General features: G+C 33.1%; 2 protein-coding genes across 13 annotated transcripts in view; one reads left to right on the top strand and one right to left on the bottom strand.

Annotated features, from left to right (window-relative positions):
• Positions 1–224: 224 nt before the first annotated feature.
• The window catches only part of LOC130814117 (protein DOUBLE-STRAND BREAK FORMATION), a 34,104-nt gene continuing 8,229 nt past the window's right edge, over positions 225–26,099 (bottom strand). For 5 of the 12 annotated variants that reach the window (XM_057680129.1, XM_057680136.1, XM_057680131.1 and 2 more), the window contains 4 exons: positions 22,084–22,227; positions 18,038–18,173; positions 15,517–15,712; positions 13,885–15,378 (listed from right to left, as the gene is read on the bottom strand). In XM_057680129.1, the coding sequence (XP_057536112.1) occupies positions 15,558–15,712; positions 18,038–18,173; positions 22,084–22,227 (435 nt within the window). In that variant the 3' untranslated portion in view covers positions 13,885–15,378; positions 15,517–15,557. Of the gene's footprint in view, positions 619–2,686; positions 3,549–13,884; positions 15,379–15,516; positions 15,713–18,037; positions 18,174–22,083; positions 22,228–26,099 lie in introns of those variants that run through there. The other 7 variants (XR_009042300.1, XR_009042304.1, XR_009042302.1 and 4 more) reach the window with 6 other exon arrangements.
• Positions 5,736–13,898, top strand: LOC130814116 (protein DETOXIFICATION 27-like). The gene is made up of 8 exons (XM_057680128.1): positions 5,736–6,148; positions 7,371–7,912; positions 8,023–8,109; positions 8,745–8,801; positions 10,600–10,838; positions 12,962–13,080; positions 13,255–13,344; positions 13,441–13,898. Exons 1-8 carry the CDS (start codon positions 5,813–5,815, stop codon positions 13,486–13,488), a joined length of 1,518 nt encoding a protein of 505 aa, XP_057536111.1. The 5' UTR covers positions 5,736–5,812; the 3' UTR covers positions 13,489–13,898.

Raw genomic sequence — 26,099 nt, 5'->3', positions numbered from 1 at the left:
CAGATAAAAAAAAATCATGCAAAAGGCTAGTCATGTGGGTGAGTGAGCTCATTTGCTTATAACACACTAATTATATACACAATCAATATGCAAAAAATCTCATAACTTAGGATGGGCCATAACTTCATACACTAATCATAGTTATTATGGGTGAGATATTTCAATAATATGACGAGTGACAAATCATTAACATGTCAAGTAGTATATTATATAGAGTTAAACTATCTCCAAGTATTTTGTGATTCAATCTCACATCTAAGTATAGTACAAAAACAGAAATTATGTCTAGCTCCAAGAAATTGGAAGATCAAATGGTTTCCTTTTTGCAGAGCAATGATCAATCAGATGATGATCATGCTCTTCAAATACAGAATTATCATCAAGAAGATATTAATAATGTTGATGAACATAATACAATATGTTTAGAGTCCAAGAAGTTGTGGCACATCGTAGGCCCTGCTATTATCAGCCGTGTTACAAACTACGGTATGCTGATTGCTACCCAAGCTTTTGCCGGCCACATTGGTGATCTTGAGCTTGCTGCCTTCGCCATCGGTGTTGATGTCATCGTCGGCTTCGATTCCGGTCTTTTGATACTACTTTTAATCATCTCATTCTCTATATAAAATTTATTTCAATGAATTATTATTTGAAAAAGTTAAATTGATGGGAAATAAAAAAACTATAAACAAAAAATTTTTTTGAGTAAAATTTAATTTCCATGAAAATGGCATTACGCTTTATTAAAATTTGCACGGCATAAATCATTCTTATTAGCACTATTTAATATCCATAAATTATCATGTTCAAAATTATGTATATAATTTATTTAAGCATGTTAAAAATTATGTTATAATCTACCTTCTAAGCTAAGTTGCTTCATTACTTTAGTAAATAGTAATGACATAGTAGATTTCATCAAAATTAACACTAAAAAGGAATTTCTAATACCAATATTTAATATGTCTTCGACCAAAAGAGGCTTAGAGTTTTTATTGAGCGATAGAAAGTGGAGGGTATTAAATTTGTAGGGAATGAACTGGTTACCATGGTCATGACTCATGAAGATGATCTGACTATTGATGTTGAACATATCAACAAGATTTTACTGATTTTTTTTATTAAGAACGTCTCATCATGAGACGGTCTTAAATGAGTCAACTCAAATGCTTAAAAAAAATGCTTCCCTATACAATTCAAATTTTATTGTTTTTAAATTCACTAATTCTTAAATGAACAGGGTTAACGGTGAGACCATTTATATTGGGCTGGCCTAATACTCATTTTTTGTTTTAAAGTGATCACTTATAATGTTAAAGTGATAACTTATAATTTTAAAATAATTATTTTTTATAGTCTTAAAGTGATTGCTTATGACCTTAAAACGATTATTTACGATCTTAAAGTAATCAATTAAGAAAATGGACTATTTATATGGGTCCGCCTCATGGTGAGACGGTCTCATACGAGACAAGTTATTTAAAATTTTTCTTTTTAACTAATGCATTGCTTGTATGGGCTTATCTCACATTAAGACGGTCTCATACAAGACTTACTGACAATTTACTTTTATGGGCTTTGCCCACTTGTACAACTGGTTAACTGGTTTACTGGAGGGCCAATTAAATTGTTATTTAGATGTACAAAATGATGTTTAAAGATGAAAAGTTGAAAAGAATAATTTTATTATAAAAAAATTCAAAAATATGGTTTGAGGAATTTTAGTTTCCAAAATAAGCGTCTTTATATTTTAAGCTAATAAAGAACATAAAACAACAAAACTGGTCAAAAAAAGTCAAAATTATTTGTTCGCTGTTTCTAAAACTAATAAAGGGAGAAATGTCATAGTGTTGGAAGGGACAAAAATATTAAAACAAAGTCTATTCGTTGTTAATAACAGCAAACAAACTTGATTTTTTCGTCCCTTCCAATTAGAAGTGTTCAAAACAGACACGATGATCCGAAGTTTACCCAACCTTAAAATCGAACCCGATTTGACCCAATTTCAAAAATGATCCAAATCAACCTAAAATTCGAAGCATCTAACCCGAAATCAACCCGATGACCCAAATGAACACCTCTACTTCCAATGTTATGACGTTGTTTTCCTTTTGTTCGCTAATTGTAACAGCAAACAAAGAATTTGTCTTTTTTTGACCAGTTTCTTGGTTTGTTAATAACGGCGAACATGCCTGACTTTAGCTTTGGCATGAAGACACTTATTTTAGTTTAGGAATTAAAAATTTCCGAAGCTTTTTTGGCAATTTTTTTGATAATAATCTTATTTTATTCCATTTTTCGTTTGAAGAATATGTGAAAAATATTGACCCTATCATCGTATTGCAACAGTAGTACTTCCTTTAATTTTAATAGTTGTTACATCGCTGTTTTTTACCTATTCAATGAATAATTTTAATCTTTACTATTTTTAACCTCATATAATAAAAAACTCTACAAAATTAATATTATAAAAATACGTATTTAGATGAATAAAATTAAATCTCACTATATTTATATCATACTAGAGAAGTATAAGTGAAATAAAATCAGTTGATGAAGAATAATGATTATAGAAACTGCAACAACTATAAAAGTTCTGAATTGATATGCAAATGAAGATAACCGCAAAGCCATCTGCATTGACTACAAAAATCATTGAGCGATCTTACGGCAACCGTAGTATTTTTCCAAGTTATCATGACGTAGTCAAACTACAATTTGTTGCCCAACCTGATAATGATATTATATAGATGTTTTGATTTTATTCAATTGTTAAATCTAAGCACGATTCAGATGGTTGTGAATATACGAGTTTCCAAAAATATAATAGTCAATTACTTCATTGTGTCACCCACATTCAACACCAGACCAGTAACATGCATTCATTAATAAAACTGTATGAGGAGATCATATCAATAATCAACCATAGTCTATGTCTGGGTATTCTTACATCCAGAAGGCGGACCTTAGTTAGGGCGGAATGAGTAACTATGACTTAGTGATTAAATTAGAATTTAGGGGTATCGATGAGCATGAATGTTAGACCTTAAAGGTCTAGACTCAACTCTACCCTAATCTAAGGGTTATGATTCAACTATTGATCAACCCTAAGAATTTGGATCGAATCAAGGTCCTTAATCTTAGGGTCTAAATCCATACTTGTGAGACCCAATCCAATCCAGATCTGTTCAATAGACCCCTTTACTATTATGTTTTTTAAAAAGGAAAAATTACCTTGAATAATATGAACTTTCACTGCTTTCCCAACAATAATACGAACTTTCAATTAACCATGAATTATACGAACTTTAACATGTGTTTTCCGCTGGTATACCTGACCGGTTTATAACCGGGAGAAACCGTTGGACAGCAGGCTTCATCTCCTTCATCAGTTTCATTCCTTTTTTGCAGATTTTTACCTTATTTCCTCACTTTATTCTTTCATTTTGATTACTTCTTCCAACTTCTCTTTTTTTTCTTCCATTTTTATTTGAACCTCTAAAGTAATTTGATGTTTAACATGTATTCTCCTTCGTCATCATCTCAATCTACAACATCAATTACAAAAGGAATTCCTTTATGTAAACATGGTGTTCATGCTAAATTACAAGTAGTCATAAAAGGAACAAGGGTTGGTGAGAGGTTTTATGGATGTGCATTTTGGCAAGTAAGTTTATTTTTTTCAATAGCTTTAGTTTATTTTTTCCAATAGCTTTATTTTGTTTAATGTTAATTTTTAATTTCTTTATCAATTAGGGTTTCATGATTTGATTTGAAATGTAGGCATAAGATTGCAAATTTTTTAAGTGGGAGAAAGATGTAAAGTATTCAAGTGAACTTCATGTATTGAAAATCCAATATAATGAAAAAGTGTAACAAAGTTTCTTCTATTCAAGAATTATAGCCTCAATCCATACATGTTATAGCAATATTTTTCAAAATGTTTTCCAAAAGTGCTAAAAAATATTTTCAAGAATTACCTTTACATACCAGCTGATGCGTGAGGAAGATGGTACTGTGTTTTTCTATTTCTTTTCCTTAATTTTATCCAAAATAAAAATTAAAAAAGAGAGCTCACCACATTTAGCCGGTTACAAGTAAATTAGTATACCAGCGGAAAACACATGTTAAAGTTCGTATTATTCATGGTTAATTGAAAGTTCGTATTATTGTTAGGAAATCAGTGAAAGTTCGTTTTTCCTTTTAAGAATTATATAAAAACTATTATGTGTATTAATTTGTTTAATTTAAAACTTTGTGACATTTTGGAAATTAAGTGATTTAAAAATTGAAAATTTTCATTTTATGTAATTTGAAATATAATCGTCATATTTGTACTATAAAAATCAAAAGGCTTGATGAATATTTCATTTTAATAACTTGAAGGTTGAAAAATTTTATATATTTGATCGCTCAATTAGGATACATGATTAGATAATCCTTGTTAGTTGAATATATTTAAATAATTTTATACAAATGAACGAAAATTAAATACTACTCCCTCCGATCTTTTAATTTAGTCCCATTTTCTTATTTGGCAAAACCTTTGAATTAGTCCCATTTCTATTTTTGGCAATCCTTTTTTACTTAAATACCCTTAGTTCACACACGTAATTACGAATTTACCCCCGTAAACCCTTAAATACCCTTACTTAAAAATACCCAACTACCACCTTTTACATGGACCCCACACAACCCTTAATATGCGTGCCCAAGGAAATGGGACTAAATTAAAGGATCGGAGGGAGTATTTTTTTATAGTTTTTTCAAGAAAAATTGTTTTGAATCCATGTCTTAGACCCAATCCAAATCTAACCAATGCTCGTCCCTATAAATCTGGATTTAGCTAGACTGCTAGACCCGATTGAGATCTAACCATGCTCATCTCTAATTAAGGTTCAAATCTTAGCTCACTATTTTTTTATTTAAATAATACTTTGACCCATTTATAGAATACTCTCAAATGGGCCTCTGCAACTTCAAATTAACATGACGAAAGGAAAAAAATGTCAAAACAGCATAGAGGAATGAGGATCAAAGTTGGTAGTTCCTACATCTTTAAGAAATTTAATAGAAACTTATATTGAGAATTGCAAAACGTTTGAATACATTATTTGCAGAATGTGACTTTGCATATTTACAAATCAAGAGTCAATGAAACAGACGATAATCAGAATCAGAAGATATAAAAAAAGGCCATCTCCAAATAATTCTTTAATGAGGTTAATATAATATGCCTTGTTCTCTTCATAATTATATCCGCCAATAAAGGTTTAGTCAATAGCACACTGGCTTAAATAAGTTGGAAATGACACATTCATATGTGTTACATTCATATATTTGGTTAGTTGGAGTTGTTGGTTGATTTGACAAATTAAATATATTGACCGAAAAGCTAACTTTATAAGCTAGCAGTTTATTAATCCAAATTTTATGATGTTTGATAAAAATTATTTATTGGCCGCTAATTATTTAGTTGAATTAAAGTAGGCCAAAAAGCCAAGAGCTAATAAAAAAGTTTACATGACTAACCAAAGAGCTAAAAGCCAAACATTAAACCAAAAACCAAAAAAAAAAAGCTAATAACACCATAGAATATATAATATTGTTTAAAATCGTCACCTTTATAAAGAATTCTGATTTTAGAGAATTGTATAGACCAGAAGGCCAAGTCATACCTATTAGGTGAAGCAAGATTATATAATGTGACCCATGAACATCTTTCACCATTCTCTATCTCAAAACTTAAACAAACTAAAATTTGTATTTACTTAAAGAATAGAAACTTAGGACATTAGTATTAACAAAAGTCATGGCTAGCTCCAAGAATTTGGAAGAACAGACGGTTCCCTTTTTGCAACACTCAGATGATCTTCAATCATCAAATCAAGTATTGCAATATACTAATACTACTAATAATACTAATCATGGAGATGATTATGATGGCGAACTTAACACCCTTGTCGAAAGAGTACGTTTAGAATCCAACAAGTTATGGCACATCGTTGGTCCGGCTATCATCAGTCGAATTACAGGCTACGGTATGTTGATTGCTACACAAGCTTTTGCCGGCCACCTTGGTGATCTTGAGCTTGCCGCCTTTGCTATTGGTATTAATGTGGTCTGTGGCTTGGATTATGGTTTTTTGGTACTATTTCTATCACAAATTCATATCTTATGAAGTGTTTTTTTGGAAAAATAAGATAGTTTTTCTACCTTTTAATAGCAAATCACAGTATGCTGATTGAGGTGGTGAGTTAAGAATGCTGATTTGCATCATGAGCTAAGCTTGGCTAAAACATTTCCTTGATTGACTTTTACCCAATATAATAAGTGTTAGTTTGATATGCTAATGGAACATTATTTTATCATACACAGATCAGCATGATTGGAATTTCGTGTTTTTGTCATTTTTATGAGTTCATCATCATCATACCCGGTGTATCCCGCTCATAGAAAACTATGGTCAGGGTCTGGGAAGGGAAGAGAAACGACAGCTCATACCCATATAGTAAAGTGCGGTCAAAGAGTCCCTCGGCTCAAGAAGGGTCATTTTTATGAGTTATTAATCACAAATATTTGTATGAGACGGTTTCACCGTGAGACATGTCTCATGCTTGGGTTAAATAACCCAATAATAGAAACTTTTAGCTTATGGGTTTCTTGTTTTGCGGTTGTCTCACCGTGAGACGGTCTCATACTAGACGGGCTCTTAATTGATAGCATGTCGAACACTTTTGTTTACCGTCTAATCTAAGCTGCTCGGTATAAATGTGGGATATTCACCTTTATGACCTTAAGGTCATAGATTTCGATTGTCACATATTAGCTATTTATGTTTAAATAGCAAATTAGAAGAGAAAAGAAAGAAACGGAAGGGGAAATGGTAAGGAGTGAGAGTACACTTTATTAGTTTAGAAAAGAAGGAAAGGAAAGGAAAAAGAAAAGAAAATAATTTTTTTACCTCTAAATCTTTCCACTTTAAAAGAACTTGTATTTTTAACTAAATTTCCATATTTTCCCTCCAAATCTTTTCCCTTCAAATTTCTCCTCCCTTTTTGCTAACCAGACAAGAGATCCCTTATCCTTTTGAATCCCTCCCCTTACTTTTTCTCCATTTCTTTCTATCTTAATACAGTGTTAATTTTCAGTGAAGAAAATACCCCAAAAGGCATGCTACAAAGAATAAAATACATCAACTAGAACTAAAGAACAAAACTAGTAGTCATTCATACCTAACTTTGAAGAAAAACACACTATCAATCGTATTTCATGTGTCTGAAATTTTAAGACTATATAATAAAACATATATTAATTACTAAAATAACTTATTTGTTGTTTTCCTTCTTTCTGTTTTCCTATTCATAAAGTTGGGAATGGCAAGTGCTTTGGAGACGTTATGTGGGCAGGCGTTTGGAGCAAAAAGACCCTACATGTTGGGAGTCTACTTACAAAGGTCATGGGTTGTGTTATTCCTATGCTGCATTCTACTATTACCCTTATACATATTTGCAACCCCTATGTTGAAACTATTAGGCCAACCCGACGATGTTGCTGAGTTAGCTGGTGTGGTGGCCCGGTGGATGTTGCCATTTCACTTCAGTCTCGCCTTTCAGTTTCCTCTACAAAGGTTCCTGCAATGCCAGCTTAAAACCAGAGTCGTTGCGTGTGTCTCTGTGATTGCACTGCTGGTGCATTTATTTGTGTCCTGGTTGTTTGTGTTGGTGTTCAAGTTCGGAATTATTGGTGTAGCCATCACCCTAAACTGTGGTTGGTGGGTCATGGTTATCGGGTTGTTTAGCTACACTGCTTTAGGAGGGTGTCCTCAAACTTGGACTGGGTTTTCAATGGAGGCCTTTTCTGGTCTCTGGGAGTTTTTCAAGCTCTCCATCTCTTCTGGAGTCATGCTTTGGTAATTTTCTCCCTCTTTGATTACTACTAGTTCATGAGCTTGACAATTTAGTTACATAATTGATTATACATATTGCTTATAGTAATTAGTGTACTGTTTATTATAAACAGCTTAGAGAATTGGTACTACAAAATATTGATATTGATGACTGGAAATCTGAAGAATGCAAAGATCGCCCTGGATGCATTATCCATATGGTATGGTGTCTCTTTCCATTGCCCTCATATTATGTTTTAATTCTGGCTGGATTTTTTAGTGCCACTTTTTGTGTTAGGATCTGTTTAAATAGATGGAAATGGGAGGAAAGGAAGTTGAGATTTTGACGAATAAAGGATTTCTTGTTTGGATAACAAAAAGAGAGGGAAGGATTTTGAGGAAATAATTTTAATTTTTATTACTGTTAAATTTCTCTATAAAGGTTGAAAGATTCACACTACGTTTGGATTATATTTTCGGAGAGAAAAAAAGGAGGAAAAGGGAAATGGGAAGAGAAATGAAACAAAACTAACTCTTGTTGGTATAAGGGAGAAAGGAAGGGAAGAGAAAGATTTTCTCTTCAAATTTTTTCCAAATTAGAAAAATTGAAATCTTAACAAAATTTATTTATCTAATCCCTCCCTATAAATTTCTTTCCTCACATTTTACTATCCAAACAAGAAATCTTCAAATCCCTCTCCTTCCTTTATACTCACTCTTCCGTTTTCTTTTCTTTCCTCCTATACAAATACTCAAATAGAGAAAACTTACCTTCTATTTCTCTTCTTCTCTCTTTTCTTTTTTGTTCTTTCCAAAATTATTATCTAATTAAACACGCCTTTTTTTGGTTCCTTAGTATGAACATCAGTTCATGGGAGATGATGATTCCTTTAGCATTCTTTGTTGGTGCTGGGTAAGTTAATTCCTTCACTTAGCAAAATTTATTTGTATCAAATTATTTTATGATTATTCAAATTTAAATTATGTTCCAAAATTATTTCACAAATCATAATCCATGCAAAATATTATTGCACCTAGTACATTTTATAAAACCAACGTTGTCTATGCGTTTGTATAAAATTTTGACATCTTGTTTATTTATTAATATTAAATCTAGAAATGATAATGAAAAGTTAAGCGTAATTTTAATATGAAAATCTTTTAACAAATTTAATAGTCATACTTATTTTTACTTAAAGTATTTTATTTTCTTCACAAAATTTTTTCAATACATTACCATATGGAGATGTAGTATTAGATGGTTTTGAATAAGTAAAATACTTTAGTATGACATCACCATAGGAATGACATTGTATAATTTATGAAAATCTGCACATTATAAATCACTTTTAAAATTACAATTTAGTATCAACAACCAAATGAATCGTGAATACTCTTTTTATACTTTTATGTTCCTTAAAAAATAACCCATCCCATGCTCATGTACGTACAAATATGAAAGTTGTAATTTATACTTTTATTCCAATAATGATATTAATAATCGGAAAATTTATATCATAATTTGTGACAAAAAAAGTGGCAGTATACAGACATGCGGGCTGCAGCTAGCAATTCTTAATTTGTGAGCACTATTTGAAGATTTTTAGGTTGCAATTATAGAAAAGATGGTTGAACTGTGAATATAATACACTGGTGTCAACTTGAAATACCAAAAATTTTATAAACAATTAGGAGTATTTGAAATAATCTCTTCTTTTTTATTATTTGTTATTCTCATTTTCCTTAAATAAAAGTTTCACAAAGTTTTCTTGATATCAATGATTCTATTTTTGAACATGTTTTTTTAATAAAATTAACTAAAATAGCATTACATATTTACAACTTTACCTTGAAGAGTAACATAATTCTCTTTTTTATGTGTTAATAATATACGTTAAGAGATTTTTTGCATTTTTCTCTCTCATATAATTGTAATTTATAATTTCAATTCATTACTCCCAACAATCAACAATTACTCAACATTAAAAACTTTTAATATTTTATTATCCTTCTTGTTTCTCCTCATACTTCTAGTACCCATAAGATATAATATGTTGTTAAAATTACGTTTTCTAATGTTCTCATTCGGAACATTCTACTTCAAGGAGATAGAAATTTAATTAAGGTTTTTAAGAGATATATTAAGGATAAAATATATTCATGTGAAATCTTGTTAGATTCGTCTTTATGTATACTTTCTTATCATATATTTTTTATAATTATTGATGATACATATTTAGAGATATTGAGACTTGAAATTTTCTTTGAAAACTGTGCAAAAAGTAAATGGAAAGAAAAAAAAGAACGGAAAGAGTATTATAAATGGTAGAAGCATGAAAATTTTTCTTAACTTTAACTGACCCTCTCCTACTGAGTAATTCAACCAAAACATCATGCTACTCTAAAGAAGTAATTGGCCAATGAGTTTGAATCTTGTTAACTTCACCCGACAACAAGGGTAAGGTTGCGTATACTCAACCTCTCAAAACTCTGCTTAGGAGGGAGTCCCTTAATAGCATTGTTAAACCCCTTAAACCCCCCTAGAAGGAACACTTAATGACATTTAGTTAATAAAATGATATATTTTACAAGTCTAATAGCATGTTCTATATTTAAATGATTTATTATTTTTTTCGTGGATTGGATCGATTATATATTTGATTGAGAAATTCATTTTTTCAATGATGGTATGGCAAATGAAAAATGAATAGAGTAAGGGTTGCAAACGAGCTAGGAGCAGGAAATGGAAAAGGTGCAAAATTTGCAACCAAAGTAGCAGTGATAACTTCAGTTGCAATTGGACTTTTCTTCTGGATTTTGGTCTTGTTTTTTCACGAAAATATTGCTTATATTTTCTCGACCAGCCCACCTGTAATTGAGGAAGTCAAGAAACTCTCTATCCTCTTGGCCTTTACCATTCTCCTTAACAGTGTCCAGCCCGTTCTATCAGGTAATTTTTCTATCTACGAATTTCGATTATTATTCTCTTATACTTGCAAAATATGAGCAATTGGTAGATGGTTACACATAACAATGCAAAATAAAAACTAAGAAATTATGCAAGAAGTCACGTGAAGTTGGAAGGTTGGAAAAGTACCCCTTGGAAACTATATAATCCCATCAAAAAAAATTGGAATAGTTTGTATTAATAATTGTTTAGTATTGTGAGCTTGTTAGGTTGTCACTAACTAGCAAAACAACTTAAAATCCCTATAAAATGATCAAAATACAATGACATAAGGATTTAATATTTTAATGGAAGTTATTCTCACAACTTATATAAATTTAATGATCATGGCAATACGTTAGTTATTAATAATTTATGTATTTGTTGCGATTTCCAAAATGCTAATCAAACACAAAAATTTGCTTTCCAAAAATTTAAAGTAAAGGATTTTCAAGGAAAAATTATGGTAATTAAATTCTGAATCCTATCTGACAAGAATCCCTCACTAATCTTACCCCAAAGCACAAGGAATTTCTCTCTATAAGCACTCATTCAATCACTAGTGGTCACGGAAACATCCCTTGACAACTTGCTTGCCCAAACACACTTAAGAAACTTCATCAAGCTCTAGCTCGTTCATCACACACATCCTAAGCTGCTTGGGCAATCAAGCCTACCTAGCTCTATTCCCCAAAAGTGCATCCATGATCCTCCAAAACAACTAACCTTGATAAAATAAAAAATGACTGATGTACAATAAGACACCAACTCAACGAATCTCCACCTTGACGTAAATGACAAAGAATAATCTTCCTTGGACTTGGGAGATCAGAAGGATGACGATACATCAATTGGAAAGAACAGGACTTGGCATCTATATCCAACATATGAGAAATTCTTTATGTATTAAAAACCTTCTACGTCGAGCCCAACTATTTCTTTTCAATCCCCTTTAAAGATCTCATTCACCTTCTTAACCCTTAATTTGTCTTTCACTACCATAAGCATATCATTAACACATGACTCAATTTTTTACCATTCTAGAGTAGCTCACTTCAAACCATACAATGAAATCCATAACAAGCACACATAGTCACTTTTTTCTTAATAGCAAACACATCTTTAATTAAATTAGATTATCTTATAACCATCTTTAATACAAAAATTTTCATTTAGATCTTGCCTTCTATTTTCTTATTTGTATCTCAAGTATATCTTGGTACACTGAAGCGAGTCACACTAGTTGTGACTTCGATTTGTGATCAATGTCCCCCCCTTGCTTTATATAAATCAATTCCTGTTGAATCAAGAGCCAATTTCCATGACTTTGGTAATGTTTTGATCACTTAGTTGTCCATGCCTTAGTTTGCACTCTTGAGAGTGAAGATGTGAGTGTCATGAGTTATGGAGGATTGAAGTTTGGATCACTTAATGAAGTGATTAAGGTGGATGATTTGGTGTGTCTTGATGATCGCAAGGAAGTGCCAAAGAAGGCTGCTCGAGTGTTCGAGCAAAGGAGGCACGATTGAGCTGTTCACCAAGAGAATAATAGAAGGCTCTAATGTGGCGCTCGTCCGGTCGAGCAGGGCTGCTCAGGTTGAGCGAGGGTCAGCACGTGTTCAGCGACAACTTATGTTTTATTCTCGGTTTTGCTTGGGCTTTTAGCCATTTGTCCTAAGGTTCTCTAATATGTTGTATGACTATATAAGGAGACTTAGAGCATTATTAGGAGTGAAGAGAGACTAATACAAGTGAGGCAACTAGAGTTTACACCATTTGAGTTCCTTCATCTTTGTATTAGGTTGTTTGAGTGAGACCGCCATTAAAGGTGAGGTCTTTTCTTTGAGAGGTTGTTTTTAAAGCTTGTATGGGTTGTCATTCATGTATTGTTGAGTATAATAATAAAGGTAATCCTTGTTTGAGAGGAAGGTATCCTTAGATACCTCATAAATATTGTGTTTATTGTCCACTGTTGTTGTGCTTTGTTTTTGGTATTTCTTTGTGCATTTTGTTCTTGTTTGTTCTTCACCCTTGTTATAGCCTATTCACAACATCCTTATTTCTATGACAAAGAAGTTTTGTATTTAAAACTAATATGCTCACTTATATGGCCCTTTTAATTGTAGGTGTTGCAGTCGGATCAGGTTGGCAAAGCACAGTGGCTTATATAAATCTCGGATGCTACTATTTGCTTGGAGTGCCTCCTGGGATTTTGTTGGGGTGGAAATATAATCAAGGAGTTATGGTAAATACTTCACTAGCTATCTCATTTTTTCTTGTAGCCAACTTCTAAACTTTTTGCTCTAAAAACCACCAAATTCGTTGGTCCTTTTCCCTTAATATGAAACTTCCATTTGTTTGGTTAGAAATCATTTAATTCTCTAAAAAATGAATTGCTGAAATTTTTTAATGAATATAGGGCATGTGGGCTGGAATGATTTTTGGAGGAACAGCAGTCCAAACAGTGATATTAGCGATCATCACCATGCGTTGTGATTGGGAAAAAGAGGTATTACTAATAAAATGTGGCTAAAGGAAACTTAATATAAAAATGTTGCACAAAGATAATAACTAACTGGATTCTTTATATTCTGAATTGTTGCAGGCTCAAAGAGCAAGCATGAATGTAAAGAAGTGGGCAGAAAAAATTTAATACAGGAAAAAAAAAATAAAAATAAAAATAGATGAAGATTAAGATTGAGCAGAGAAGGAACTGAACTTCATTGTCAGAATAGTTAGTCTCTGAAATCTTTCTTTTTGGTCGAATTTCTCCCTCATTCACATCTAAGCCTTTATGTGTGTGTTTTCAGTAGCCTACATGACTGCTTGTTGGTCTCTGTAACTTCCTTGTTATATGATGTTACTTTGACTGCTATTAGACTTTTATCTCTCTTGTCTTTTCTAGGAACAATTGGCATCAAACCTTGTATTCTTTCTCTGTGATTGAAAATCTCAGGATTATTGATAATGCCCCCAAAAGGGAGAAGGGGAAAACTTTTTGGTTTGCCCTGGATTATGATTGTACCTAGGTTAATTCAATGAAGGGAACACTCAATAGAGGGCTTCATCTATTAAATTGTTGATAGGCCTAACCTAATGCATGCTTGGATAGGGCTAGATTCCATATAAAATAGTTGGATAAGAAGATATCCTGAATCAACTGAAATTCATACTGATATCCGGCTCTTGGTTTCTTTGATATGAAATGTGAAACAAGCTCGTACCTTTGTTTCTTATCAACAATTCCCTTGTGTACAACGTCATCCGCAATCTTTTCTTGCAACTTTAACAGATTATAACTACCTTGCTGAATACCAACTTCCCTTTCTAGCTTCATTTATGGGTTCCAAAAACCTCCCTCCTAAGGCTTTCATATTTAAAAATCAGTCTCAACAATCTAATCGCCTTCGCAAGCTATGATTTCATTCAGATTAATCCAAGCTGTGGGGTGGGGGGAGTGTTGAAAAAAGGAAAAGTCAACACAAATTTGTTGTACGTTCTCTTGTATTTATGTTCTTTACATTTATCTCTCCTAAATATCCTCAATCGAATACTGTGATGATGGGCACCAACATCATTGCCCCTCACCTAATTGTGCTTGTGTTTTGTATATATCTATAGCTTTACACCTTTTAAACACACACATTCAACATAATTCAATGAAATAATAAAGTTAGAAAATCCTGAAAACCAATTGGTGTTCTTCAATAATTGAGATATATGTATTGAAATCATCATGTTATCAAAAGCAAAATTGAGAGAACAATTCATCGGTAATCAAAGCTTTTATTCCTTATTCAAAATGACTCTCTTCTAACTCCATAATATGACCTTGGAAGTTGAAAAACCACATTCTTGAATCACTTTCCTCATCTTTCCGTGTATTTGTCCTCCTAAAATTAGCCTAAAGCATATCAATTTTCACTAATGACTAATCACTCTAACAAAATGCTTGGTCTTACATCAAAAGGGAAAAATGACAAGAATTTTCAAGTCTCCGTTTTTCACCTCCTATGCTCTGGAAAGTTACGAAAACGAAAAACCAGGTTTAGAAGTTAGAACCTTGTAAAGTAAAGTTATTCTTTGTTCACAGAACAAGACTATAAGCTAAGGTAAAACAAACATTTATCACTACATAAGAGAAGAACAATCCATAGATGTCCAATGCACACACCAAATGCACTAGGGTGAAGTGGAAATTCTTGAAAATTGCATTATCATATATTCTAAATAATGTAACTTGAATACAAGTAACAAGCACTTACAACAAACCTGAAACCAATGGAAAGTTTGAATGTTGAAGGTCTACAAATCTGAACAGACCAACTGCTCAACCAAAGTTCACCAATAGGTTCCCAATGAAAAATATCCTACACAAACAGAAACTGCAACAATGGCATAATAAATAAATTCTGTAAAAGCAACGACAAGTACATGGTTGTTGAACATGAAAGAAGTTTTTTGAACCTATGACTCCTTTGGAAATGGAAAGTGGTTATATGAGAATTTTTATCAGCAAGACAAACTCGAGTGTTCACCATTTCTGTTTTCAAACCAGAATAGGATAATAAGGCTTCCTACTCCAGATCATATAAACAAAATTTAAAGCATCTAATGTCTATACCAGTCTTTAAATCCACAACCATACATAAAGTGTAAGTATAAGAGAAGTTGGTAGAACCTGACAAACATCAACTGAAGTTTGGAGTCTCAGAAAATTTGCTACTGATATTTGAGACGTAACAAGTTACGTATGTTCTGCTGTTTGATCCCATCTCTGAAGCACATGCTTGCTGTACTCTCTGCTTCTTCAGAAAATAAAGATTGTTTAAGGTTCAAAGTCTTCTTTCTCATGTACTCTGCAGCTTGACCTTGAACTGATAACCAACAATTGAAACTTGGAAATGTTAAAAAGGTACAGGTTAACAAACAACAAACCATATTTCTATGGGTTACAATGAAAAAATCATTCAACCAGATAACAGAATTCAGATGAGAGATTACCGTTGACTGAATAAAAGTATTACACGTGTATTCATTGTAAAGAAAACATACAGAAATGGAGTATACAAGAACAATTTAGCTCATTCAAAGTCTTATACCCTATAGAGCATTCATTATCACTTTATATTGCACCTGACACATCTATACATTGAGGCATATGGATGAACCAAGAATAACAAATCTAGGCTAAAAGATCACAAAAATCAAACTCCGCAAGGTACAGCACTGCATCCCATGCCTTCAGCTTCACTAATTTTGAGTTAAATACCATTAGCTTTCTTACAATAAGAAGCATTCATAAAATCATGGACTTAAGATTCAAAAACATTATAATCATCAAGCCAATTTTATTGAAATAACTCCTTTTGTTTCATGAAAAAACGAAGCAATTCAACAGTTATTTTATCGCATATGATTACCTTTTGGGATTAAGGCTCTGGCATTGTTTGTTTGTCGGTTTGATATGATTACCTTTTGTTTTGCCAATGGAAGAGATATACGGGGGAGATAGCAATATAATACATCCATGAACCAAAAGGTAAAAAGGAAAACCAAAGAAATCAGGTACAAATATTGAAATATTAGAGCAAAAGAAATAAATAGTAAAAGACACCTCCTTTGAGCAATATTCGTATACTTTAATACTTTACGATTAGAAAAAGTTCAATCCTAGAACATGAGCAAAGGCAGAGACTGAAAAATGCTGACACCCAGAAAAAGAATTCGGTCCCAGAACAGCTTGAATCTCAGTTACCTATTACAATGTTTTTTCTATAGGGCACAGCTGAGGCCTGAGGCATTTGAATAGTTGGCAGTAAGCTTTGCATGTTAAATTTAGAATCAAATCTTAAAGACTTTACCGAAGCATGTGGTTAGTTTGTGGCACATGTAACTTTAAGCTACAATTATTAGTCATATGTATGGATTATTAGGTCCAAATGACAAAGAAAAACTACAAAATGGATGGTGTGACTAGGTGCCCACTCTAGCAAGTAGCACCTGATTGATTCATGGATAGGCTGGTTTTAGCAATTTTCCAACCAGTGTTCTAGAAGATACTGCCTACTCCTCCCCAATCACGCAAAATGATCTTCAACCATAATCCAGTTATTGAGATTAAGTTATCATACGAGTCAAGGAATAGACAAAATTCATTAACATATATAGGTCTGACCATCACAAATTGTGCTGTATGAAGCCTCTTAACTACTTCAATTTATAACTTGCACAAGCTACAGGTTGAGAGCCTATAAATTGTCCTTCCAACATCGCAAATTGAATGACATGAAGCAAACTGTGATACTGAATGGAAAAGTGATTTGCATTGGACATAAGTTGTTTGATCAAAGGTTTATTTAGTTGAGTCCCATGTCTTAGAACTGGGAATAAGAACTAATGAAGGTTCACTTTCATTAGATGGAATTCAAGAACTAGCAAAGAATGACTCAGGATTTCATCAGGGCAAACACATTACTAGACTTGAAAGCGTACCACATCTAGTTTGCAGAGATGGTCTGGGACTTTCATTAGTAATTTGTTAAGAATTTGATCCTCAATTTTCAGGAGAGGCCTTATCACCAAAGTAGTAAGGGATATGGCCCTCAGTTGACTGGCCATAAATGAGGTGGCTTCCAGGCTGCACATTTAAGGGCTACAATATAACATATTTGTTCTGTAAACCCTGTAGAGTTCAAGACATCAAGAGCCAGAGAGCTGTAACAATCACAATTAGTGCCCTTGTAATGAAGCAAAAAGCAACATTAGGAAAGTGAGAAAGTAACCAGGGAGAAAGGTCCCTAATGCAAAGGACTATAAGACTTTGAATCAAGACATTAATCAAACTGAGTACATTGTAAGTTGTTTATTAAGATCATGTAAGAGTAGAACTAGCCTCTTTTGTGGCATTAAGCAGCACAGAACCAGACCCAATAGCTTTCGACCAGAATTATGGGAAGACCATAAGTCCACTACTCAGCCAACTAAGCTCTTAACCTCTCAAATTTTCAACATAGTGTAAAACTGCTAAGACTAACAATTCATCCATCTATAAATTAGGCATAAGCTCACTCACAATCAAGAGCTCTAGTGAAGAATAAACTTATAAGGATCGACCATGGACAATGAAAAGAATCAAGGAGGCATGATTTCAAATATCAAGACAAGTGACAAACAAGAGTGTATGAGAGCATGAAGCATACCACAATGGGAAGTACATAATCTGATAGCCATATCCTTAAGGCTCTGTAATTTCCTCACGGTCTTTGCATTTCCAGCAAGTTTGTCACTAATGAAGTTGCCATTTACATTAAGACACAAAAGAGCATTTTCGCATGCCTGACCAGATGCATGCGACAAAGATGATCAGATATTACAAATCAAAGAGAAAATCAGGTTGTTTCTGACTTTCTGCAAGAATACTTGAAAAAAAATTTCTGATTCTAATAAATGACCAACATTTTAAAATTATGTTCTTTCAATAAGATAGAATGTACAATATTCAGTACATGCCACACAACTTATTTACTCAAACAAAAATAATAGAATTCCTTGTCAATGCCATAACTCAATTGACGCAGACTGAAAGCGTCATTAGGAATCAGTCAAAAAAAATAACACATATACAAACCACAAATATATGCCCATCAAAATCAAGGACAGTAAAAATACAAAGCCAGTACCGTCAAGCCAGTGCCACTAACAAGATTCCAAGACATTTCTTTGTTGTTGATAGGAAAAGGAGGGTTCAATAAATGAGCATTAAACTTTCAAACAAAGAACATACTATCATCAAACCAAAGAAAAAGCTAGGCAGTTATCTTCACCAGGTTGTGAAAAGAGTTTGAGATTGAGAATCTCAATTTAGTTTATCTTCTGAAAACGTAGACTCTTCTAAGTTCTAACTTTTAGTTATACTTTTATATAGAACAAATGCACAAACTGACTAATTTGTGATGGACAAAGGCCCAAAACTTAAGAATGCACTAGATTTTACTTGCATAATAATTCAAAATATTTCTTCATGGGCGCTTACTACTAAATGTCCACTTTCATATTTATGAAACACATCATGAATGTGTTAGTATTTATTAAAAAATATCTCACATCAAAAGGCTATAACTAGCTAACGAAGTCTACTACCATTTGTACTTTGTCAATACAAGAGCCAAACTACTCATATTTGGAGATGATTTTAATCACGTCTTAAACAATTCACTAGCTTGCCTTGATGAAGGGAGTCAAGATCATGCCAGGGAGGAGATGTGGGATCATGAAGTAGCTTCGAAGTGCCATGATTTTAATCAAGTATTAAACAATTCACTAGCTTACCTAGTCATAGTATTTCATTTCTAAAGCTTAAATTTGTGCGTTAAAGTATCTTTGACTCCATTATTTAGAAAGAATGGAAAATTTTCAATAATTAGTTGAAAACTTCATATCAATAAAAAAAATAACCTCATTTTTATAAATTGTGAATATGGAATATATAAAACATGTGTGTACGGAAAGAAATAAGTGAAAGATGGCACATAAGAAAAATATGTTGGATCGTATAATCAAGTTATGATCCTATCTCTCAAAATTCTATTGTAGTTGGATCCAAGGAATCTACCGATGTTACGATTTTACCCACGATCTGAACCGCTTGCTTGTTTTTGGATCATAAAATCGTAGAATTAAAGAATAAAATCACGATTATAATAACAAGGGGTATTGTCCTTGTGGGGAAACTTCCTACGCTGATATTGTGGGTTATTTAAAAGCTCGAAATTAGTATAAGGTGATGTGCGGAGGCTATTACAGAGAGAAATAGGGTTTGGAGAGCCTAGGGTGTCTTCTTGGTATTAGTATGTAAACTACATTTAAAAAGTGAACTTTGAGCTCTAGTGAGAGTTTATTGATTGTGAGTGGTATTTCATTAATGTATTGTTGAATCTTAATGAAATATAATCTCTTTTGAGGGGAGGTGTCCAAGACATCATTTATATTGTTGTGTGTGCATTGTTCATCAAAACTTTAATCTTCTTTTGCTTGTGTGTGAGAATACTCGGTTCTTATTGGAGGGTCAAAGAACATTTCCTCTAAATTGGTATAAGAGCTTGTTGTTTTCTATGGTATTCCGAGAGGGGAAAACTTGGAGTTTGGTAGAGGAATGATGGTAGAAGTGGAGAGCTTGTTGAAGTCATTGAGGTTTGTTGAAACCTTTTAGAAGAGAAAAATATTAGGTATACAAGAGAAGAGGAGTTTGTTAATAAAGTTCTAAAGAGAGAGAAGAGCTTGTTAACAATTGTGGAAGAATAAAGACTAGTGATAATATGTTATTGAGTAGAAAAACTAGAAAAAGCTACTAGGTGTAGTAATAATCATAGTGCAAAAACAAGGTTTTACTATATCATAACAGTTGTATCGTAAAGGTTTTCAAATTTACCGGTATTTTCAAAATCGTAAAGGTGTAAAAAACATGTGGTTGGGCCGTCATTTGGCGGTACCACAACCACATTATCCCTGTTGGCTGTTACCACATCATTGTGTTCGCTACCGCTACCGCATTTCGGCACTCTGGTAGAAATGGTGATCAGATACTATTTATGGAAGGTGGTAAGATTATTGATGATAGTGCTATGACTTGGTATTTGGGGATAATGGTTTACGAAAGGGTAATTTGTTAATTTCCATATTAGGAGTAACTTGGGGAATAAGCTAGTTTTAAGTGTTAGTTTTCTTATAAATAAGGGGAATTAGAGGCTCATTATCATCAAGAAATTAGTAAGCAAATTGTGAATGAGTTTATACTCATTTTTAGGAGACCTCAAGCTTCTCGAAGTGCTTCATTTATCTTTCTTTTACCATTTCTAGGGTTGTAATCTTTCTTTGTTCATCAATATTATAATATCATTTTGCTTTTGTCCTTTCAATATTTCATTCCCAAATTTATTGTTTAATTCAAGTAGCCAAGTCATAGCAAACATGGTATCAGATAGTCCATTATCTAATTACCCTAATATGGAAATTATCTAATTACCTTTCGTAAACCATTATCCCCAAATACCAAGTCATAGCAGATAGTCCATCTATGAATGATGGAAAAGTAATTGAGGAAATCCCATCTAAAGAGGGTATTGGTGAGAAATCGAAGTCAAGAGGAAAAGAATAGGATATGGGGATAAAGTGTGTTTTTTTTGGCCACAAGAGAGGCCATATTCAATATGTATGGAGAAAGTTGAACAAAGACCTTTGAAAGTTGAAGCTTTTAAAGGAGATAAAGAATCCAACTATGGAGGGTGATGATTGGGAAAAGCTCAAAGGCAAGAAGAAGGAAGTTCCTTTTGAGAAAGTGAAGAGCAACAACTTTTAAGAAAGAAGTTGTAAAGAAGAGTGAGCTCCCAAACAATAGTGATAAGGGCCAAGTAATGAAAGCCAAATATAATTTTGATGATGGTCATATGTTAATAGCCAAGTGTGATGATAGTGATACGTGATATTAGACACGTATTTTCCTTGTGGGAAATCTTCCTGTGCTGATATTGAGAGCTATTTAAAGGACCTAAATTAGTATTAGGTAATGTGTGGAGGCTGTTCCAAAGAGAGAATTAGAGTTTGAAGAGCCCAGTGAGTCTTCTTTGCATTAGTATGTGAACTCTATTAAAGGAGCGAACTTTAAGCACTAGTAAGAGAGTACATTGATTAAGAGTGGTATTTCATGAATATATTGTTGAATCTTTGATGAAATATAATCCCTTTTGACAGAGGGGTCTTTGAGGGTGTGTAAGGTGATCGATCGCATAGGGCCCCCTCTTTTTCCCATATATGAATAAGTTAATAAAAAAGGAAATATGTTAATTTTATTAATAAAATAAATATATTTACTATAAATAAGACGGAAAATAAAAGTTTTGCATAGGGCCCCCAAATTTTTCAAAACGGCTCTGCTTTTGAGCAGAAAGTGTCCAAGATACTATTTATATTGTTGTGTGTGTCTTGTTCATCAAAGCTTTCATCTTTTTTTGCTTGTGTGTGTATACTCAGTTTTTCTTCATCATTCTACACCTTTTTCTCACCATAAGAGGGCCCAAGAACTTTTCCTTTAAGAACTAAAAGCTATTCAACAAAAAGGTGTTTTCAAACATCGCAATCATATATAGACAAAACACGGTCAATAATATAAAAGTTGCAGTATGAAAGTTGATTATGAAATCTATCTAAAACCAGAACATGCATTATATAGACAGTAAGAATCATAATATACCTTTGCAGTGACAGAGTAAAAACTGTTGTTAAAAGCATCTTCGGCAAAGTTCATCCATTCACCATACGAAACATGAAGCTCCGGATGATTCATAGTCCTTGATTCACGAAAATTCAAACCTTCATATCTCAAAGCCAAACAGCTCTACATTTAAAAAACAACACATACTTATAAAATTATAAATTATGGTATTATCATATCACATGATCAAAATTTTTGAATTAAACATTATTATCCATTATAAAACCTTAGGATAAAAAACTTTTGTAATTTGAATTTTTGAAATTCTATTTTAGTTGTATATCCCTGTTTGTTAGTTAAATACTAGAGAGTTTATAGGATCTTGTATAACTATCTTAGTTTTGTACTTAAACGTAATATGTGATTAATGAGAGCAAGCTTTCCAATTCATATTTCTCTTACTCTTATATGGTATTAGATTTTACGCTTCCAATGGCAACCTCTGGCACTTAAAATATTCCCAACCCACAAGATCCAACCACACCTTTTGTGACAATCTCCATTAACATTGCCATAAAACTCACCTCCAAAAACTATTTAGATTGGAAGCTTCAAATCACTGCCATTCTTAATAGCCATGACTTGATAAGCTTCGTTAATGGAACTTGTTCCCACCACCTACTATAATCATTGTCGACAATATCGTCAAAGTAAACCCAGCCCAACTCACTTGGTTTTGCCAAGATCAATAGCTCTTTGGTGCCCTTGTTGGTACTCTTATCTCCAAATCTTATTTCTTTAATATTACAAGCCAAATTATCCAAAGAACTATCGAATAAAATCGCAGATACTTATAATAAGATGAGTAGGGGGCATATTAAGCGAAAGAAAGATCAACTCAAGTCAATCTCCAAAGCTTCAAGTTCGATCACAGAATACATGCATGTTATTAAGGTTATTTTTGATGTGTTATCATCTCTGGATGAACCTCTGGACCATTAAGATCCTATTAAACGTATATTAGAAGGTTTGGATGCACGCTATGATATGTTTATCAAAACAATTTAGTAGCTAGGACACACCAATTAGTTTTGAAGAACTTTATGAGTAGTTGATTAACAAAGAACTTGCTATTCAAAAGCAAGAATCTCAATCCCTTACTAAGTCACCCACAACAACTTTAATCGCCCTTGTCTCCCATGATAAACTTTTTCACAACTTTGTTGCGTCTACCAATCGTCTACAAGGCCTTTCCTTGGAAAATGTCAATGATGTGGCGAGAAAGGACATGTTCTCTCTCAATGTGCAGCCTTCACTCAAACCTTTCATGTTGTCACACCACTGTCAACTATTAAGAAAACTGAGGTTGAGGTCTGAATGCTAAACCACAAGCCAATGCTGCCCCAATTGCTGGTACAGATCCTAATGTCACGTTACTAGACAGTGGTGCTTCCTATCATGTTATCAATGATCTTGCTACCCTTCTTTACACAAATTGTATGACAACACAAAAGAGTTACGTGTTGGTAATGGTAAGGGACTAAGGGTCTTACTATTGCACATATTGGTTCAACTTAATTACATGCTTCCTCTCAACCTCTTAGTCTCTTACCTTAACTAATGTCTTACATGCCATAATCCATTTCTCGTAAGATTATTTCTATCTCTCAATTTTTTCATGATAATAATGCTCTTCTTGAAATCTCATCTAATTCTTTTTTTGTAAAGGAGTTGTCCACAAGTCTAAAGTCCAAGTAAACAAGGTGTCTACGAAGTCCTCTTTTCAACTCCAATTGCTTACACAAGTCAAGTTGCTCTAAGTTTGCTCACTTTGCATCATAGATTAGACCATCCTTCTTTTTCAATTCTTATTCCATTTCTAAAAAGATATCATGTGACTGTAATTCATGCCATATTAATAAAATGCAACGTTTGCCTTTTGTTACATCCACTATCTCGTCTACTCCTTTACGATACATTTATACAAATTTGTGGAACTATCCCATTTCATCTTTTGATGGTTACAAATATTATATACTATTTGTTGATCACTTTACAAAGCACATTTGGTTTTATAATCTCAAACACAAATCTAATACTAAAGCAAGTTTCATTCAATATAAAGCTTTTGTTGAAAACATTTTCATTAATCTATTCCACATTTCTATTCTGATAATGGAACTAAATATCTGGCCTTGAAGGATTTTTTGTCATTAGAGGAATCTCTTGGCCTACAAACCCTCCTCATACACCACAACACAATGGTTGTTCAGAGAGACGTCATAGACACATTGTTGATATTGGACTGTCCTTACTTCATCATGCTTATATCCTAGTCACTTGCTTTTTCCATTCCTGTTTACTTAAATAATCACATGCCTACTCCTATCTTACAAAATATTTTGCAATTTTTAAAATCATTTACTAAACAATCAAATAAATAAGCTGAAATATTTTGGGTGTTTATGTTTTCCTTGGTTAAAACCAAATGCTCATCATAAGTTGGACCCTAAATCAATTGAGTGTGTCATAAACACAAAAAATCTATAGGCATGTGAAATTTGTAAGACATAAATTTTCTTTCAAACAAAAAGAGGATGATTCTAAACTACCATCAGTATTGATTGGTGTCCCCTGGATATTCCTCTTCTTCGCAATAAGCCTCAACCTCCTCCTCCAACTCCTTTGCCAAACACAAATGAGCTTTCCTTGAGTCCTAGAACTTCACAATACTCTTTTAAAAAATATGTTCCATCTCATCTTCCTTTCCCATGACCCCACCTAAAAAACTTCTAAGCATATGATCACTAGACTTCGAAACAACATTCGAAAACCTGTTAAGCGAATGAATTTTATGGCCCAATTAACATCTCAAGAAGTCAAACAAATATCCATTCTCAGGCTCTTAAAGATTCTAAATGGATAAATACTAGGGACTGTGAGTTTAATGCCTTAGTGAAAACTAAAATTTGGGACTCAATTCTTCCATGTTCTGCTCAAAATGTTGTTAGCACAAAATGGGTTTATCGAATCAAGCGTAATGTTACTAGTGTTATTACCCAGTACAAAGCTTGAGTCTCGACTTGTTACTTGAGGGTTTCATCAGCGTGAAGGTGTTGACTATAATGAAACACTTAGTCTAGTTATACTTTTAGAAAGCCATTTACCATTCGAGTTATCATTATTATTATTGCTCTTGTCAATAGCTGGAAATTGAGATAGTTATACATTAATAATGCTTTTCTCCAAGGTTAGTTACATGGTTATGTGTTTGTTAGTCAACCTCATGGGTAAAACCGATGCTACTTATTGCATCATGTCTGCAAGTTGAACATAGCACTATATGGGCTTAAACAACCTCAACGAGCTAGGTTTGAGTAATTGTGCTCTTTTTTGCTGTCCTTGGGTTTCCAAAACTCTATCTTTGACTCCTCGTTATTCATTTACGTAAAACATGATCTTCCCATGTATGTTCTACTCTATGTATATAATATAATAGTGACTGTTTGTGATGATATTTTACTTGAAAAGTTCTTTGCCAAAGTAGCAGCTTAGTTTTCTTTAAAGGATCTTGGTGATGTAACCTACTTCTTGTGAGTTGAGATTCAACTTTCTAATCAAAGGTTGGTTCTCAGTCAAAGACAGTATATCCTAGCATCCTTCACAAGAGTAAAATGCTGATGGACAATTGGTCTAGCCTGCAATACCTTGGCTTAACACGTCCAGGTATAGCTTTTGCAACTGATGATTACTGGAATGCATTGAAGAAGATACTTAGTTGACACAATTAATTATGGCTTAGTTCTTTGTAAAGATACACCTTTGTCTCTTCATGCTTACTCTAATGCAGATTGGGCTAGAGATAAGAGGACTACATTTCCAGCTATACATGTATATCTTGGCTCAAATCCTATCTCATGGTCCTCTCGAAAGCAAAGAACTAGAGCACGGTCCTCAACTGAGGCTGAATATCAAGTTGTAGCCTCTACCACAGTTGAACTACTTTGGCTACAATATGTTCGTAGAGTTACTTCTACACCTCAACTCTAAACATG

This window comes from Amaranthus tricolor, chromosome 5 (assembly GCF_026212465.1).
Source record: "Amaranthus tricolor cultivar Red isolate AtriRed21 chromosome 5, ASM2621246v1, whole genome shotgun sequence".
NCBI lineage: Eukaryota > Viridiplantae > Streptophyta > Magnoliopsida > Caryophyllales > Amaranthaceae > Amaranthus > Amaranthus tricolor.
Note: the sequence above shows the minus strand (reverse complement) of the source record. Positions and strands in the feature narration are given on the sequence as shown.